The 17,921-nt window shown below is 39.8% G+C and overlaps 1 protein-coding gene across 5 annotated transcripts in view; it reads right to left on the reverse strand.

Annotated features, from left to right (window-relative positions):
* Window positions 1-17,921, reverse strand: part of VAV3 (vav guanine nucleotide exchange factor 3) — a 396,308-nt gene that overhangs the window by 79,645 nt on the left and 298,742 nt on the right. For all 5 annotated transcript variants that reach the window (XR_003430677.1, XM_027096221.1, XM_027096220.1 and 2 more), the window contains one exon: window positions 9,038-9,174. Coding sequence is in view for 4 of the 5 variants with exons in the window: in XM_027096221.1 (XP_026952022.1) it covers window positions 9,038-9,174 (137 nt within the window). In the remaining variant the exon portion in view is untranslated. The remainder of the gene's footprint in view (window positions 1-9,037; window positions 9,175-17,921) is intronic.

Below are 17,921 nucleotides of genomic sequence, written 5' to 3' on the forward strand. Positions count from 1 at the left end.
TAGTGCAAGAGGGTTCCCTTTTCTCCACACCCTCTCCAGCATTTACTGTTTGTAGATTTTTTGATGATGGCCATTCTGACTGGTGTGAGGTGACACCTCATTGTAGTTTTCATTTGCATTTCTCTAATGATTAGTGATGTTGAGCATCCTTTCATGTGTTTGTTGGCAATCTGTATATCTTCTTTGGAGAAATGTCTGTTTAGGTCTTCTGCCCATTCTTGGATTGGGCTGTTTGTTTTTTTTTGGCATGGAGCTGCATGAGCTGCTTGTATATTTTGGAGATTAATCCTTTGTCAGTTGCTTCACTTGCAAATCTTTTCTCCCATTCTGAGGGTTGTCTTTTCATCTTGTTTATGGTTTCCTTTGCTGGGCAAAATCTTTGAAGTTTCATTAGGTCCCATTTGTTTACTTTTGTTTTTATTTCCATTTCTCTAGGAGGTGGGTCAAAAAGGATCTTGCTGTGATTTATGTCACAGAGTGTTCTGCCTGTGTTTTCCTCTTAGAGTTTTATAGTGTCTGGCCTTACATTTAGGTCTTTAATCCATTTAGAGTTTATTTTGGTGTATGCTGTTAGGGAGTGTTCTAATTTCATACTTTTAAATTTACCTGTCCAGTATTCTCAGCACCACTTATTGAAGAGGCTGTCTTTTCTCCATTGTATATTCTTGCCTCCTTTATCAAACATAAGGTGACCATATGTGTGTGGGTTTACCTCTGGGCTTTCTGTCCTGTTCCACTGATCTATATTGCTGTTTTTGTGCCAGTACCATACTGTCTTGATTATTGTAGGTTTGTAGTAGAGTCCGAAGTTAGGTAGCCTCATTCCTCCAGCTCCGTTTTTCTTTCTCAAGATTGCTTTGGCTATTTGGGGTCTTCTGTGTTTCCATACAGATTGTGAAATATTTTTAGTCCTGTGAAAAATGCCATTGGCAGTTTGAGAGGGATTGCACTGAATCTGTAGATTGCTTTGGGTAGTAGAGTCATTTTCACAATGTTGATGCTTCCAATCCAAGAACATGGTTTATCTCTCCATCTGTTTGTATCATCATTAATTTCTTTCATCAGTGTCTTATAGTTTTCTGCATATAGGTCTTTTTTCTCCTTAGGTAGGTTTATTCCTAGGTCTTTTATTCTTTTTGTTGCAATGGTAAATGGGAGTGTTTCCTTAATTTCTCTTTCAGATTTTTCATCATTAGTGTATGGGAATGCAAGATATTTCTGTGTATTAATTTTGTATCCTGCTACTTTATCAGATTCATTGATTAGCTCTAGTAGTTTTCTGGTAGCATCTTTAGGATTCTCTATGTATAGTATCATGTCATCTGCAAACAATAACAGTTTTACTTCTTCTTTTCTGATTTTTATTCCCTTTATTTCTTTTTCTTCTCTGAATGCTGTGGGTAAAACTTTCAAAACTATGTTTAATAAGAGTGGTGAGAGTGGGCAGTCTCGTCTTGTTCCTGATCCTAGTGGAAACGGTTTCAGTTTTTAACCATTGAGAACGATGTTGGCTGTGGGTTTGTCATATATGATCTATACAAAGTTGAGGTCAGTTCCCTCTATGCCTACTTTCTGGAGGGTTTTTGTCATAAATGGGTGTTGAATTTTGTCAAAAGCTTTCTCTGCATCTATTGAGATGATCATATGGTTTTCCTCCTTCAATTTGTTAATATGGTGTATCACATTGATTGATTTGCACATATTGAAGAATCCTTGCATTCCTTGGCTAAACCCCACTTGATCATGGTGTATGACCCTTTTAGTGTGCTGTTGGATTCTGTTTGCTAGTATTTTGTTGAGGATTTTTGCATCTATGTTCATCAGTGATATTGGCCTGTAGTTTCCTTTTTTGTGACATCTTTGTCTGGTTTTGGTATCAGGGTGATTGATGGTGGCCTCATAGAATGAGTGTGAGAGTGTTCCTCCCTCTGGTATATTTTGGAAGAGTTTGAGAAGGATAGGTGTTAGCTCTTTTCTAAATCTTTGATAGAATTCACCTGTGAAGCCATCTGGTCCTGGGCTTTTGTTTGTTGGATGATTTTTAATAACAGTTTCAATATCAGTGCTTGTGACTGGTCTGTTTATATTATCTATTTCTTCCTGGTTCATTCTCAGACGGTTGTGTTTTTCTAAGAATTTGTCCATTTCTTCCAGGTTGTCCATTTTATTGGCATATAGTCGCTTGTAGTAATCTTTCATGATCGTTTGTATTTCTGCTGCATCAGTTGTTACTTCTCCTTTTTCATTTCTAATTCTGTTGATTGGAGTCTTCTCCCTTTTTTTCTTGATGAGTCTCACTAATGGTTTATCAATTTTGTTTATCTTCTCAAAGAACTAGCTTTTAGTTTTATTGATCTTTGCTATTGTTTCCTTCATTTCTTTTTCATTTATTTCTGATCTGGTCTTTATGATTTCTTTCCTTCTGCTAACTTTGGCGCTTTTTTTTTTCTTCTTTCTCTAATTGCTTTGGGTGTAAGTTTAAATTGTTTATTTGAGATTTTTCTTGTTTCTTGAGGTAGGACTCTATTGCTATACATGTCCCTGTTAGAACTGCTTTGGCTGCATCCCATAGGTTTTGGGTCATCGTGTTTCCATTGTCATTTGTTTCCAGGTATTTTTTGATTTCCTCTTTGATTTCTTCAGTGATCTCTTGGTTATTTAGTAGTGTATTATTTAGCCTCCACGTGCTTGTATTTTTTACAGTTTTTTTTCCCTGTAATTGATATCTAGTCTCATAGCATTGTGGTTGGAAAAGATACTTGATACCATTTCAATTTTCTTAAATTTACCAAGGCTTGATTTGTGACCCAAGATATGATCTATCCTGGAGAATGTTCCATGAGCACTTGAGAAGAAAGTGTATTCTGTTGTTTTTGGATGGAATGTCCTATAAATATCAATTAAGTCCATGTTGTTTAATGTATCATTTAAAGCTTGTGTTTCCTTATTTATTTTCATTTTGGATGACCTGTCCATTGGTGAAAGTGGGGTGTTAAACTTCCCTACTATGTTTGTGTTACTGTTGAATTCCCCTTTTATGGCTGTTAGCATTTGCTTTATGTACTGAGGTGCTCCTATGTTGGGGTGTAAATATTTACAATTGTTATATCTTCTTCTTGGATCGATCCCTTGATCATTATGTTGTGTCCTTCTTGGTCTCTTGTAATAGTCTTTATTTTAAAGTCTATTTTGTCTGATATGGGAATTGCTACTCCAGCTTTCTTTTAATTTCCATTTGCATGGAATATCTTTTTCCATCCCCTCACCTTCAGTCTGTATGTGTCCCTAAGTCTGAAGTGGGTCTGTTGTAGACAGCATATATATGGGTCTTGTTTTTGTATCCATTCGGCAAGTCTGTGTCTTTTTCTCGGAGCATTTAATACATTTACCTTTAAGGTATTTATCGATATGTATGTTCCTATTACCATTTTCTTAATTGTTTTGGGTTTGTTTCCTTAGGTCTAGAGAAGTTCCTAGAGAAGTTCCTTTAGTATTTGTTGCCTAGAGAAATTCCTTTAGTATTTCTTGTAAAGCTGGTTTGGTGGTACTGAATTCTCTTAGCTTTTGCTTGTCTGTAAAGTTTTTAATTTCTCTGTTGAATGTGAATGAGATCCTTGCTGGGTAGAGTAATCTTGGTTGTAGGTTTTTCCCTTTCATCATTTTAAATATGTCCTGTCACTCCCTTCTGACTTGCAGAGTTTCTGCTGAAGATGAGCTGTTAACCTTATGGGGATTCCCTTGTATATTATTTTTCCCTTTCTGCTTTTAATATTTTTCTTTGTGTTTAGTTTTTGATAGTTTGATTAATGTGTCTTGGTGTGTTTCTCTTTGGATTTATTGTGTATGGAACCCTCTGTGCTTCCTGGACTTGACTGACTATTTCCTTTCCCATATTAGGGAAGTTTTCAACTATAAAGTCTTTAAATATTTTCTCAGTCCCTTTCTTTTTCTCTTCTTCTTCTGGGACCCCTATAATTCGAATGTTGGTGCGTTTAATGTTGTCCCAGAGGTCTCTGAGACTGTCCTCAATTCTTTTCATTCTTTTTTCTTTATTCTGCTCTGCGGTAGTTATTTCCACTATTTTATCTTCCAGGTCACTTATCCGTTGTTCTGCCTCAGTTCTTCTGCTATTGATTCCTTCTAGAGAATTTTTAATTTCATTTATTGTGTTGTTCATCATTGTTTGTTTGCTCTATATTTCTTCTAGGTCCTTGTTAAACGTTTCTTGTATTTTCTCCATTCTGTTTCCAAGATTTTGGATCATCTTTACTATCAGTACTGTGAATTCTTTTTCAGGTAGATTGCCTGTTTCCTCTTCATTTGTTTGGTCTGGTGGGATTTTACCTTGCTCCTTCATCTGCTGTGTGTTTCTCTGTCTTCTCATTTTGCTTAACTTACTGTTTTTGGGGTCTCCTTTTTGCAGGCTGCAGGTTCGTAGCTCCCGTTGTTTTTTGTGTGCCCACAGTGCGTAAGGTAGCTTCAGTGGGTTGTGTAGGCTTCCTGGTGGAGGGGACTGATGCCCATGTTCTGGTGGATGAGGCTTGATCTTGTCTTTCTGGTGGGCAGGACCACGTCCAGTGGTGTGTTTTGTGGTGTCTGTGAACTTATTATGATTTTAGGCAGCCTCTCTGTTAATGGATGGAGTTGTGTTCCTGTTTTGTCAGTTGTTTGGCATGAGGTGTCCAGCACTAGAGCTTGCTAGTCATTGAGTGAAGCTCGGTCTTAGCGTTGAGACGGAGATCTCTGGGATAGCTCTCGCTGATTGATGTTATGTGAGGCCAGGAGGTTTCTGGTGGACCAATGTCCTGAACTCGGCTCTCCCACCTCAGGGGCTCAGGCCTGACACCTGGCCGGAGCACCAAGATTCTGTCAGCCACACGGCTCAGAAGAAAACAGAGAGAAAAAAGAAAGAAAGAAAAATAATAATAAAATAAAATAGTTATTAAAATAAAAAAATATTATTAAAATGAGAAAATAAAAAAGTAATAAATAAAAAAAGAAGAGAGCAACCAATAAACGAATCCTTCAATGATAACAGGAGCTAAAAACTATACTAAGGTAAACATAAAAATCAGAAAGTAGTCAGTCGCATACAGCAAACCCCAAGTCTACAGTTGCTCCCAAAGTCCACCACCTCAATTTTGGGATGATTCATTGTCTATTCAGGTATTCCACAGATGCAGGGTACATCAAGTTGATTGTGGAGATTTAATCCGCTGCTCCTGAGGCTGCTGGGAGTAATTTCCCTTTCTCTTCTTTGTTCACACAGCTACTGGGGTTCAGCTTTGGTTTTGGCCCCACCGCTGTGTGTAGGTCGTCCTCTGGTGTCTGTTCTTCGCCCAGACAGGACGGGGTTTAAGGAGCAGCTGATTAGGGGGCTCTGGCTCACTCAGGCTGGGGGGAGGGAGGAGTACAGAATGCGGGGCAAGCCTGCGGTGGCAGAGGCCAGCATGACGTTGCCACTGACTAAGATGTGGCATGTGTTCTCCCGGGGAAGTTGTCCCTGGATCACGGGACCCTGGCGGTGGAGGGCTGCACAGGCTCCCAGGAGGGGAGGTATGGATAGTGACCTTTCCTTGCACACAGGCTTCTTGGTGGCGGCAGCAGCAGCCTTAGCGTCTCATGCCCGTCTCTGGGGTCCGCGCTGATAGCCGCAGCTTGCGCCTGTCTCTGGAGCTCCTTTAGGCAGTGCTCTGAATCCCCTCTCCGTGCGTACCCCAAAACAATGGTCTCTTGCCTGTTAGGCAGCTCCAGACTTTTTCCCGGACTCCCTCCCAGCTAGCTGTGGCGCACTAGCCCCCGTCAGGCTGTGTTCGTGCAGTCAACCCCAGTCCTCTCCCTGGGATCTGACCTCCAAAGCCAGAGCCTCAGCTCCCAGCCCTGTCCTGTCCCGGCGGGTGAGCAGACAAGCCTCTCGGGCTGGTGAGTGCCGGTCGGCACCAATCCTCTGTGCAGGAATCTCTCTGCTTTGCCCTCTGCACCCCTGTTGCTGCACTCTCCTCCATGGTTCTGAAGCTTCAACCCCCGCCCCGCCACCGGCTGTCTCTGCCAGTGAAGAGGCTTCCTAGTGTGTGGAATCTTTACTCCTTCACAGCTCCCTCCCACTGGTGCAGGTGCCGTCCCTATTCTTTTGTCTCTGTTTTTTCTTTTTTTCTTTTGCCCTACCCAGGTATGTGTGGAGTTTCTTGCCTTTTGGGAAGTCTGAGGTCTTCTGCCAGCGTTCATTAGGTGTTCTGTAGGAGTTGTTCCACATGTAGATGTATTTTTGATGTATTTGCGGGGAGGAAGGTGATCTCCACGTCTTACTCCTCCGCTATCTTGAAGGTCCTCCATAGTGGATTATTTATTACAGCCCCAAACAGTAATAACCTCAAAGCCTCTCAATAGGCTACTGGATAAACTGTGCTAAACCCATACCTGGAATAATAATCAGCAGTAAAAAGAAAGAACTTCTTTCACTTAGCATTTTGTCGCCCAAGTTCTTCCATGTTTTTGCAAATGGGAGGATTTCCTTCTTTTCAAAGTCTGCATAGTATTCCATTATGTTATACACCACATTTTCTTAATTTACTCATTCATCCACTGATGGATATTTAGGTTGCTTCCAAGTCTTTCCTGTACTTATATGAGGAATCTAAAATAGTCAAACTCATAGAAGCAGAGAGTAGAACAGGGGTGGCCAAAGAATGGGGGAAGGGGAAAATGGGGACGAAGTAGTCAAGGGTACAAGTTTCAGTTATGCAAGACGGATAACTCCTAGAATTCTACTGTATGGCACAGAGTTTATAGTTAGTAATACTGTACTATATACTTTCCTAATAGGGTAGATCTTAATGTTGAATGTTATTAATCACAAAATATAAAATAAAAAATAAAGAGGACAGGAGGAAACTTTTAGAAGTGATGGGTATGTTTATGGCATAAATTATGGAGATAGTTTCTCCAAATTCATCAAGCTGTATGCATTAAGTATGTACAGCTTTTTGTATGTTAATCATACCTCAATAAAGCAGTTTAAAAAAAACGATAGAACTATTGTTACACAAAGTAACATGTTTTAATCTCAAGATAGTTACATTAAGTGAAAGAAGCCATATGAAAAAGAATATATACTATATGATGTACTATATAAAATTCTGAAAAGTGCAAATTCATAGTGTGAAAGCAGAACCACAGTTGGCTGGGGGTTGGGGAAGGGCAGGAAGCAGAGGCAGGAGGGAGATTACAAAGCGGCACACAAAAACTCTGGGGGCTGATTTTATCATCTTGACTAACAGTGCTTTTACTTATATATACATTTGACAAAACTTATCAAATTCAACTGCACTTTAAGTATGTGTACCTGATTATATATCTCAAAGTAGTTGTTATTTTTTTTTAAGTGTCATTAGTAATCCAAGTAGGAGTAGTTTCTGCAGGAGACTGCATTACGAATAGGACATAAGGAGGCAGAGACTGAATACAGACTACTCTCTCAAGAAGTTCAGCTAGGGAACGGGAGAGGGAGAAGATGAGAGGGAGTGAGGGAGCAGGAGACTGACCTAACTAGACAACACGTTGAGTTATATGTGGTTTTTTTGTTTGTTCGTTTTTACATCTTTATTGGAGTATAATTGCTTTACAATGGTGTGTTAGTTTCTGCTTTATAGCAAAGTGAATCAGTTATACATATACACGTGTTCCCATTATCTCTTCCCTCTTGCGTCTCCCTCCCACCCTCCCTATCCCAGCCCTCAAGGTGGTCACAAAGCACTGAGCTGATCTCCCTGTGCTATGTGGCTGCTTCCCACTAGCTATCTACCTTACGTTTCGTATATGTATTTTAAGATAGGAGGAACTTGAGCATATTTATAAGCTATAGAAAAGGAGCCAGTGGAGAGAATGAAATTGAAAATGTAGGGGTCAAGAGCCAACTGATGAAATGTGGGATGGAACACTCCAAGCAAAAGGTAAGCCTTGAGTAAGAGGACTCTTATGCGTACACAAGGTTTGTCTTGTGGTTGGGCTGGGAGATGCAGGAGTGGATGGAAGAGTTAGTAGAATTGAAGTCTGTCATTCTCTCTCTTCCTTTTTTGGGAAGAATGAGGTATGAGAAGAGTAGGATACTGAAGAAGGATGGTGGAGCTCTGGAAAAGCCACTGGCTACAGAAACTGAAATGTGGTTGGAACTAAATGTCCAACTTAGGGGCATTCTTCTATAACAAGATGGCAGACAATAAGACAGTTTTGTACAAACAAAATAGCTGTCATTTACACATGTGCTCAATGGTTTATTATCTAACAGTCCTTTTCTGGTCTCTTCACCCCTAGAAAATGTCACTCGTGCTAAGCTTTCTGTTGATCCCACCCTTTCCTTCCTCAACACACAACACTTTTAACACTCTTTCTTTAAGATGTTGGGAAGTATTTCTAACATATACATGAAAATACAGAATAATTTAATGAACAGCAATGTTCTACCATCAAGCTGTATCAAATCTTATCACTATACCATATTTACCTCAGTTAACAAAACCCTTGAACCAAAGCAGGCTAACTGGATGAGATTTCATCACCAGCAAACATCAATATACTCACTTACTTTTCACATTTTATGTATTTCCTAAATAATGCCCATGGTACCTGTAATAGCTTCAGGTATTACTGTGGGTAGGCACAAATGAAATATAGCCAGAAATGGCCACTGGCAAGCTAGTAAGGTAGTTCCTCTGAAGTGAAGTGCTAACATGTGAAAGCCATGTGAATTAGATGATACCCAAGGTCCTACCTTTGGAAAAACTGTTCTGTCGAAGTAAGAATTCTTAATATAAATGGTAATTCTGATTCATAGCACAGATACTATTTTCTTTAGTTTTCTAACACTCATTGCCACTTTAGCGTGAGTAAATTTGAGGGTGGTTAATAAAAAATATTTTTCCTCACATCATGTAAAATTTCTGAAGCTTGAAAGCATACAATCATTTTCTAAAGATAGCTTTATTCTCCAAGTGGTAATAAATCATCCGTTAAATCTAAAAAACTGTAATGTGGATAGTACCTGCCAAAACAGACTGTGTGCATCTCCTCTCAGAAGTTCAACTGTATCTCCTGCCTGGATGTGTAACGGGGGTCCTTCATGAAGAGCAGGGGCTGGCATTCCAGTATAGTTCCTAATGGCCTGCATCTTTGGTAAACCTGAAAATAAGCAACACAACACTTAGAATTGAGAAAATTATGAAGTGTGAAGTCCAAATGCACTTTTAAAAAAACCAAAGCTATTATTAACATTAAAGAGGTTTTTTTTTTTTTTGCGGTACACAGGCCTCTCACTGTTGTGGCCTCTCCCATTGCAGAGCACAGGCTCCGGACGCACAGGCTCAGCGGCCATGGCTCACGGGCCCAGCCGCTCAGCGGCATGTGGGATCTTCCCAGACCGGGGCACGAACCTGCGTCCCCTGCATCGGCAGGGGGACTCTCAACCACTGCGCCACCAGGGAAGCCCAACATTAAAGAGTTTTAAGAGCACCAAGTCCAAGGAAACATTTGAGGTAATCACAAATGGAATGCTTTTCAATTTTCTCATTATCGGAGATGGTTATGGAATAAGATACACATTTATCCCCTGATTCCTTACATTCTTTTCCTCTCCCTCACCATCAATCTCTTTTTAGTTGAAAAAATATTTCTTTCAGCTGATGCCTGCTTCATAAAATACACGTCACGTACAGTTTAATGGAAAAGAATCATTTTTTTCATCCTCTCTATCCTTTCTGCCTATTATTTTCCTCTTGGGCATTGGCTGATTTCATCACTAAGGAGGCTCACCCTTTCTGTGTATGTATCGCATTGCCCAGTATAAGGCTCATATCTTAAGGTTATCTTTGTAATTCAAAAGCAAAAAGGTGATGGATGTGCCACTGCAATACTTAAGACATTTATATGGAGAAATTCTTCAGGCTCAAATTTAGGCTTGCAAAAGAGACCCAATAATGAGAACATGTCTAAGCCAACAGCATCAACAAGACTTGAAATACAGATGCAGGCCTTTTTGTTGTATTTCTTGGAATGGGCAATGAATGCCTCAGTTCAGTATTTCATTTTCGTGAACGGCAGCTCCAACTGCACCCAGGCCTGGCTGCGTCGGCGCTGCTCACAAATGGATCACCTCAGTCACCTTTTCATCTGGAGGTGAAAAACTGCTCCTGCCTACGAGACAGATCGCTCATAAACATGGTATCTGTTACACACTGAGGCACTTAAGTCATCGCTTATTACACTTCAAGACTTTTTATTCTAGTGACTGAACACAGTGAAGCTATAATTGGCTGGAAATGTTGCACTAAATAGAGGAGGATGAATGACAGTCATTCAGTTCTAGGTGTCCAAGTTACCTCGAAAGGACCTCGATATCTAAATGAAATGCTCCAGCAAACAGTTTAATAAAGTCCTCAAAATCTGTTTTCCAATAGCCATGCCAGGAGGGGAGAAAACAAGTGTGGCTAGAAACTAAACAGAACTGAAAAGTTTTAGCCAACACTTTCTCAACAACCCAGTCAACCTGAAGGCAGAAGGGCTGAAAAGCCATGCGCCCTTCACCCCAGTTTAATGGCTGTTAACGGCCAAGACATGTTATGAGCTGCCACATCTCCCCTTTCTTCAGTTCTTATGCCACAGAACCGCAGAGGCATGACTTTGATCCCATATCTCTCATGGAGTATTTCCCCACCAGATGGTATAAGGTGGTGGCACCCTTACCCAAACAGCAGGCTTTATTGTCTTTTCCAAAACAACATTCGAAGAGAACTCTTCTCAGACAAGTGTTTATCAGATTCAATCTTAACACACTGTAAATTCCTGGAGCATCGAAAGAGCTTATTTTACAGTTTTTATTAAGATACTGTTGTTAATATAAAATGGAACCTAAATATCCCATGCACACCAAAATGGATTTAGAAGTTCAATATATGGAAGAGGATGCCGTCTAAAGCAGAAATTTTTCAAAGGAGCATGGTTTGCATGATAGTTATCCCATGTTGAGGAGCCAGAATTGCAGTTAGCCTCAGTTTTCCTGAGCACTGCTAGAGCAAGGAAAGCATTTTGTTCAGAAGGATCCCTTGATAATTTTGTTTTTACGTCAATTTTTAGATAAAGGCTGAAGGCAAGAAAGAAGAGTTTTTAAACCTGAAAGAGCTGACGTGACCTTAAATACTGGGACGAGGTGAGTAGTGGGAAGGGGCATGGCCTTCGCTGCAATTGTCTCTGTAGACAAAGCCCACAGGGACAAAAAGAAGCAGTGCCACGTGACAAATGGTGGAAACAGTAGTTCTCTTATTGCTGATATGTCCAAGTTATTTTCAAGAAGAAATGATTGAAAATGCATAGAGTATTTAAGAAGAAAAATTAAGTTTGATGACATTTCACCAGCCAAATATAGATTAGGGATTAAAATACAGAATGCCCAGGCTACATACAGAGGCTATGAAGTGTCAGGTATAGAACAATTCTGCCTCATTTATCTTTTTTACTGGACTAGAATGCCCATAATACATGACCTACTAAAGTCATGATATTTAAAACTGAAAGTAGTACATATATTAATATACTTTGGTCAAGGAATGAGACCCAAGTACTAGTCTTACGATTTACTTTGGACTAAGCAACCTTCAGAATGATGGACTTGGTTTTCATAGTCTTATTTATTCCTGATTTTTTTCATTGACTCTATCTTTTCTGCTCTTACTTTCTTCTTGGTTATGAGCTTCTTTTGGAAAGTTGATTGAGTAGCACACTAGCATAGTGTGTGTTGCTGATCTCATTCCTAAAACAAAAATTGTGTGACCTCGCCAAGAATTATGGCTGAGCCCAGGTAATAGTCACAAGGACATTGCTACTGGCCTGAATTCAGCCATACGTGATTTGCAAAATACAATGTTTATTTGACCCATATGCTTTTTTGTGGGATGAGCTATGGACCTATAATATAATGGAATTTATATCTTTTAGTCATTTGTTAGGATCATCTTTGGCTATTTATTTCTGATTGGTCAGCACGTCTCATTTCAGGATGACCTGTCAGGGCTACAGGGCTATCTATGGAGATCGAAAGATAAAAGGAATGAAACAAGGGCACAGGGACAGGATGAATTCTGACACTCTGCCCCTTGCTTCTGACACCTGCATATAGTAGAAGTTCTACAGTACTGGTGGGATGAATGGTTGCTTTCTAAAAGGCCCTTTATATTCCTTCCTTTTATTAAAAAAAAAAAAGACACGGTGACATTGCTAAGAATATGAATATAATCACATTAACTGAGAGATAAAAATGCAATTAAAATAAGAAGAGAGGGAGTGGGTTAAACTTCGTGTCAGCACTCAGCCATCAGTATAATTGTTGACACAATCTACTGCCACAGCAGGCATTCACACCTCATAAATGAGATCAAGAAGGGAGAAGAAATTAGATTTACAGATGTTCATATTTCAAATAGCCATTTAGTGTTGATTTAATGTAGGTTTTCTTCTCCCCTTATAAAATATCTGACAGGTTTTAACCTCTGTTTAAAAATGTCCAGGACAGAACATTCACTACACGTTCCTATGACAACTCAGTCATTGTTGCATATAGTTTATTAACAAGCTCTATCTGAAACTTATTCAAAACTCTAACTTCTCTCCGTTGACCTGCCTCCTTCCATCTGGAATTATGCTGAAGAAGGCAATTCTCCTTTTTATAGATTAGCCTTTCAAAATTTGTTCAGGCTTAAAATTCCTAGTTCCTCATTTAAAAAAAAATCTTATTTTCCTTTGGTTATCCATACTTCAAGGGATTCTGAGATGCAAAACAGTATAAAGCTACAAAAGCAGAACTGTAGTTTCCCTCATTGATACTGAGCAATCAGCAATAAATAGCTAAAAGTTATTCTAAAAACTGATTAAAATATGTAAATTCCATTATATTATAAACTCATAACTCATCCCAGAAAGCTGCTTTTTTCTTCTTGGTTAAACATGGACCCAATAGTTGGTTGTTTAGTTTCTTTCTGCTCCAGAACTGAATTTATAATGGATATATTGGTATAATTACAAGACTGCTCTTCAAAATCTGAAAAGTTATACTGCAACTACCTTCAGATATTAAATGCAAAATAATCATATGTAATGCCAACATGTACAGGTAAGCAACTGTGGAAGTTCCCAAAACTTTATATAATTAAGAATCCTTAGCTAAGGGAATATAGTTAAAATGGCTGAGACAAAATTAGATCTCCTGCCAAATGTTTAGTCATTTCAGCTTGTTTTATTCCCTTCAACAAATGCTCTGATGTACAGCCAACTATATCCTTAATGCATAACTTGTGGACAATTGTGCCCTTTAACTTTTGTTCACACTAGCAATTATGCTTAGTCTTGGCATCAGACAAGGTCCCCAAGTCATCCTTATGCACGAAGAATTAACAAACAGAAGGATCAACAATATTAAAATGACGGTTATACTCCAGTAATAGTCATGGGGTTCTCGTTAAATAAAACCGAAGCCAATGTAATTATGTGGAACACTAGAGTTTTCTAAAACAATACAGAAGTGGTTTTTTTTTTTTTTTTTTTTTTTGCGGTATGCAGGCCTCTCACCAGCCGTGGCCTCTCCCGTTGCGGAGCACAGGCTCCGGACGCGCAGGCTCAGCGGCCATGGCTCACGGGCCCAGCCGCTCCGCGGCATGTGGGATCCTCCCGGACCGGGGCACGAACCCATGTCCCCTGCATCGGCAGGCGGACTCTCAACCACTGCGCCACCAGGGAAGCCCCAGAAGTGTTTTTAAAAAGGGGATCTGAAGCAAGATTTCCTTTCACATCTGAATTCAATACCACTAAGCGTGATATATGCCAAGAAATGATTTAAAATGTACTTTTTAAAAAGGAGTTAATTCTAGGTAGAGTTCTATTGGAAAGTTGCTAGATATAAACTATTTCACTGATAATTTTCACATAAACCCTCAATGAACTTAGCCTACTGTACCTGTATCAGCCACTGTGGCTTCTGAGAAGAGTGACCGTCACAATAGAGATTAGTATCTATTCCCGAGGCTGATATCACTGCCCTAATGCAATGGGTTTCCCTGGGGCAATAACTTAGAGCAGAGTGCTGTGTACTAGATAAATGAGCTGTCAGTAATGGTACTGGCCTTTCACCTCTGAGGCCTAATTTAAAATCTAAACACAGCCGCATTAAAAAAGAATTAGTTTTGCAAGATGTCAGAGGATGTGGTTAGTTTATCCTGGGAAACTGATCATAAGCATAACATATTCATTCATTCCTTAAATGTCTGAAGCACTCCCTAAGCCCTGGGCATGGTGGTCTGAGAACAGAGCAAGGCCAGGCTTCCTGCCCTCAAAGAGCCTGTAGTGCACTGAGTAGACAGGTGAACTAAAGACAGTAATACAATTGGGCATGGGCTCTTGTCCAGGGGGACCTTTTTCCAAATATGCCTAATAAGAAAAATTTCAGGGGATTGTTTTTGTAAGTCTTCAGTAGGACCCTGAAATCATGTGTTTTATCTTTTCTGTAAGTCTCCTAGGTGTGGTTTCCAAGTCCTAGACAGGTATGGGAATCACATTCTCATGGGGACAGGAGCAGGTCCCATGACCAACATCCACCACTTCCAAACTTGCATTTGAGAAAACTGTGCTGCCTGGCACATCTCAGCTCTTCCTGACACAAGTTTACAATCTAACCAGCAGGTCTGATGATCAGGCTGAGTCGACTGAACTGCTGGCAAGTGAGGCGGCCCGGGATGCTGGGCCTCCCCTGCCCATCACATCTTCCAGGGCTCTTCCCCACGAAGCCGTGCACCTTCGTTCACTTACTGATCTTCACGGAGGAGCACGTGGAGCCTTATAATGGAAACCATCTGTTACAACAGAAGCAGACAAGTTGGTGGAAAACAAACTGGTCTAAAGAACTAATTGTTCACAAAGGGAACACTCAATGATTTTGAAGATTTTCACCCAGAGGATCCTACTTTAATTTTATAAACAATGATGAGTCAAGTGAAGGAAACAGCACTGTCACTGCTCACATAAAAACAAGCATCAGACAGAGATACTTTCCTCCAACTTTATAAACACTGCCTAGTCACTCTTTGGCACTATCTATTGGAGTATTAGTGAACCAAGGGTGAAAGATATAATAATTCCTTTTGGAAATTTTTTCTATTTATTAAAAAGATTTTATAGGCTACCAATTATAAAAGAACTATACAATTTCATGTGTTACTTTAAAATCCATGCAAATTTAACATTCTGTTCTGTTGAATAAGTGACAAAAAAATGTTTCCCTAAAATCTTAAATAAAATCAAAGCTCTAAAAGCTTGTGCCGTTTGCCAGACCCCTAGAAAACCACCACTCCTAGGGGTGGGAGGAGAGCCATCTGAGGAGTGCAGCCTGAGCTATCTCAGGATCTTCTTTAAAGACAGAAAGAGAACACAGTTACACAAGTTCAAGGCAAGAGCTCTACCACCTAGTCCAACCACCTATGTTTCTACCTTATAAAACTCTTAGACTTGCCTCCTGGTTCAGTCCTCCCGGGTACAGGCCAGTCATTCTCTGCAACCTGCAGGGTACAAGGTTGTGGCAGAGAGGGGTCTCCTGATGTCAACTGATACGTGTTTGGGGATCATCTGAATCCCTGCTGGGTATGCAGTGTTATCCTGAGGAGCAGGAAAAGAGGAGGAAGAACTCTCCTTCCAGTGGGGAAAGATTGAGAGCTCCCAAGATTTACTAAATTCTAGGAGGAGAATAATAACTCTCACTGGTGTATTCTAAAGACAGAGGCTTGAGCGCCTCAACTTCAAAAAAAAAAAATTATTCTTGACAAGCTATGGAACTCTCAGTGACTGACACGTCCCCATGCAGCTCTGTGGATCTGTGAACGAGTGGCCACATGAAGTTCTTTCTACAGTAAATTAGTATCACTTAAACCACATCATTCTGCTGTTCTGACCACACCCGAGTGGATCAGGGATGGTGATTAATCCCAAGGTTGCAATGAATATGCTGACCATGTGAGACACGAGTGGCTGAAAAGGAGCATTGAAGGGAGACTGCCCAAAGGGCGGCCCTCAGAATGAGGGCCCTCAGAATGAGAATGAGAAACAAGACAGTCCAATTTGCTCTCACAACATGAAAGCAGCAGGCAGATACAGGTCAACAGGGAACAATGGTTTCTGACCTTAGAGAAGAAGAGATGACTGGGATTACTAGTTTCCAGAACTGTTGGTCCTGAGAGATTCTTATACAGCCTGCTGTACCTTTCCCCTTCATGGAAAGTACTGAGATATGGAGTGACTATTGAGAAGATTTCCTGGGCTGTTTTCTTACCCTCTGAGCAGAAACCCGCATCTCCCAAACCACTCAGCACGTTTCTTTCTTGCAACCAAAATAAACCTTTAATAATCCAGTCTTAAAGGCTATCTAAGGAATAAGATAAAGTAAAAGTAAAAATGATTAAGGGAACTTTGCAATAACCTAGTTTCCATTCTTTGTTCTATGAGTTCATTCATTTATTCAACAAATATTTACAGATTATTCATCACGTGCAGGTACTGGCCTAGCCACTGGGATTGCAGCTGTAAATAAGAATGAGTTAATAAAACTCACATTTTAGTGGAGAAGACAAACATAAAAACAAATGAACAAATACAATAATACCAGATTGAAGTTATATATAGAAGAGTTTAGAGAAAGGTACTGGATTAGAGAGTGACGAGGGTGTATGTTTGAGTGGTGAGGACACGTTTCTTTAGAAAGTGATCAGGTGAAGTTTAAGACCTGAGGAGAAAGCAGGGATCATTTGGGGCACAGCTGGGGGTTGGGAGGTGGAAGGTGGTAATTAAACAGGCAAGCGAGACAATAAACATGAAGACTCAGACTGCAATGACCTTGAAGTACTTGAGGGACAGAAACATGGCCAGTGACATCGCATGAAAGCAACTGATAAATTTTAAATATACGCAGTCTTGAGAGTCTGGCCCATTTCATCAGTTCTTTCATACATGCATCCTGTTGAATTATTTGAAATTTATTAAACAGGTCAAGTTCTCATTAACATGCTGCCCCTTCTTCCTGGCATATACTTGCTGTTGTCTGTACACCCAGGTTACAATGCACCCAAGGAGGGGGGAAATCTAACTCACTCCTCTCATTTTTTTAAAACTCAAATACGACTTCTGCTAAAAAACCTTCCAGCATTCTCTTAAGTATGAGTTTAAGTGCCTGAAACATATGCTCCCTTAGACGTTCATGCTTCCTGCTTCAATACCACTTACCACACCAAAATTACTTATCTAGCTAGTATCAAATGTAAATACTAGACCATAAGCATCTTCCTATGTACAGTCTTTGTAGAATTTATATATTAGACTGTGACCACCTTGGGGACAAAGATTGTGTTCTTTGTCTTGATGAATTCTTTTGGAAGAAAGAAGGAAAAAGGTAGCTATCCTCTTCCCAATAGCCACCCTTCCAAATACACACAAACACACACATACACACACACACTGAATTACACCCAAATCAGCTCTCTAGTCAACCATTTCTTCCCATTTTTACTTCCTCCCATATTCAAAACTTATGTTTCAAATTGGCCTTTCCTCATCCACTCTTATAATCCTTGACTGTCCTGCACAATGCCCCCTGAATGACTTTTTAAAATGTAAATTATGACCTCTCTCGCCTGAGATGGTCTGCATTCTGCCTATGGAATGTATATCTCTCTAAATAACTTGCTTTCATGTAAATATATATATTTAAATAAATATAAATATATTAAAATATATAAATATATTAAAAATATATATATTGTAAAATAGCATTCTCTTATGTAAAACCCTTCCCACTGCACTCAGAATTAAATCTGACCTTCTGGCCACAGCCCATAAAACCATAT

This window comes from Aethalodelphis obliquidens, unplaced genomic scaffold, assembly GCF_003676395.1.
Source record: "Aethalodelphis obliquidens isolate GAN/ISIS:26980383/991018 unplaced genomic scaffold, ASM367639v1 scaffold100, whole genome shotgun sequence".
Classification (NCBI taxonomy): Eukaryota; Metazoa; Chordata; class Mammalia; order Artiodactyla; family Delphinidae; genus Aethalodelphis; species Aethalodelphis obliquidens.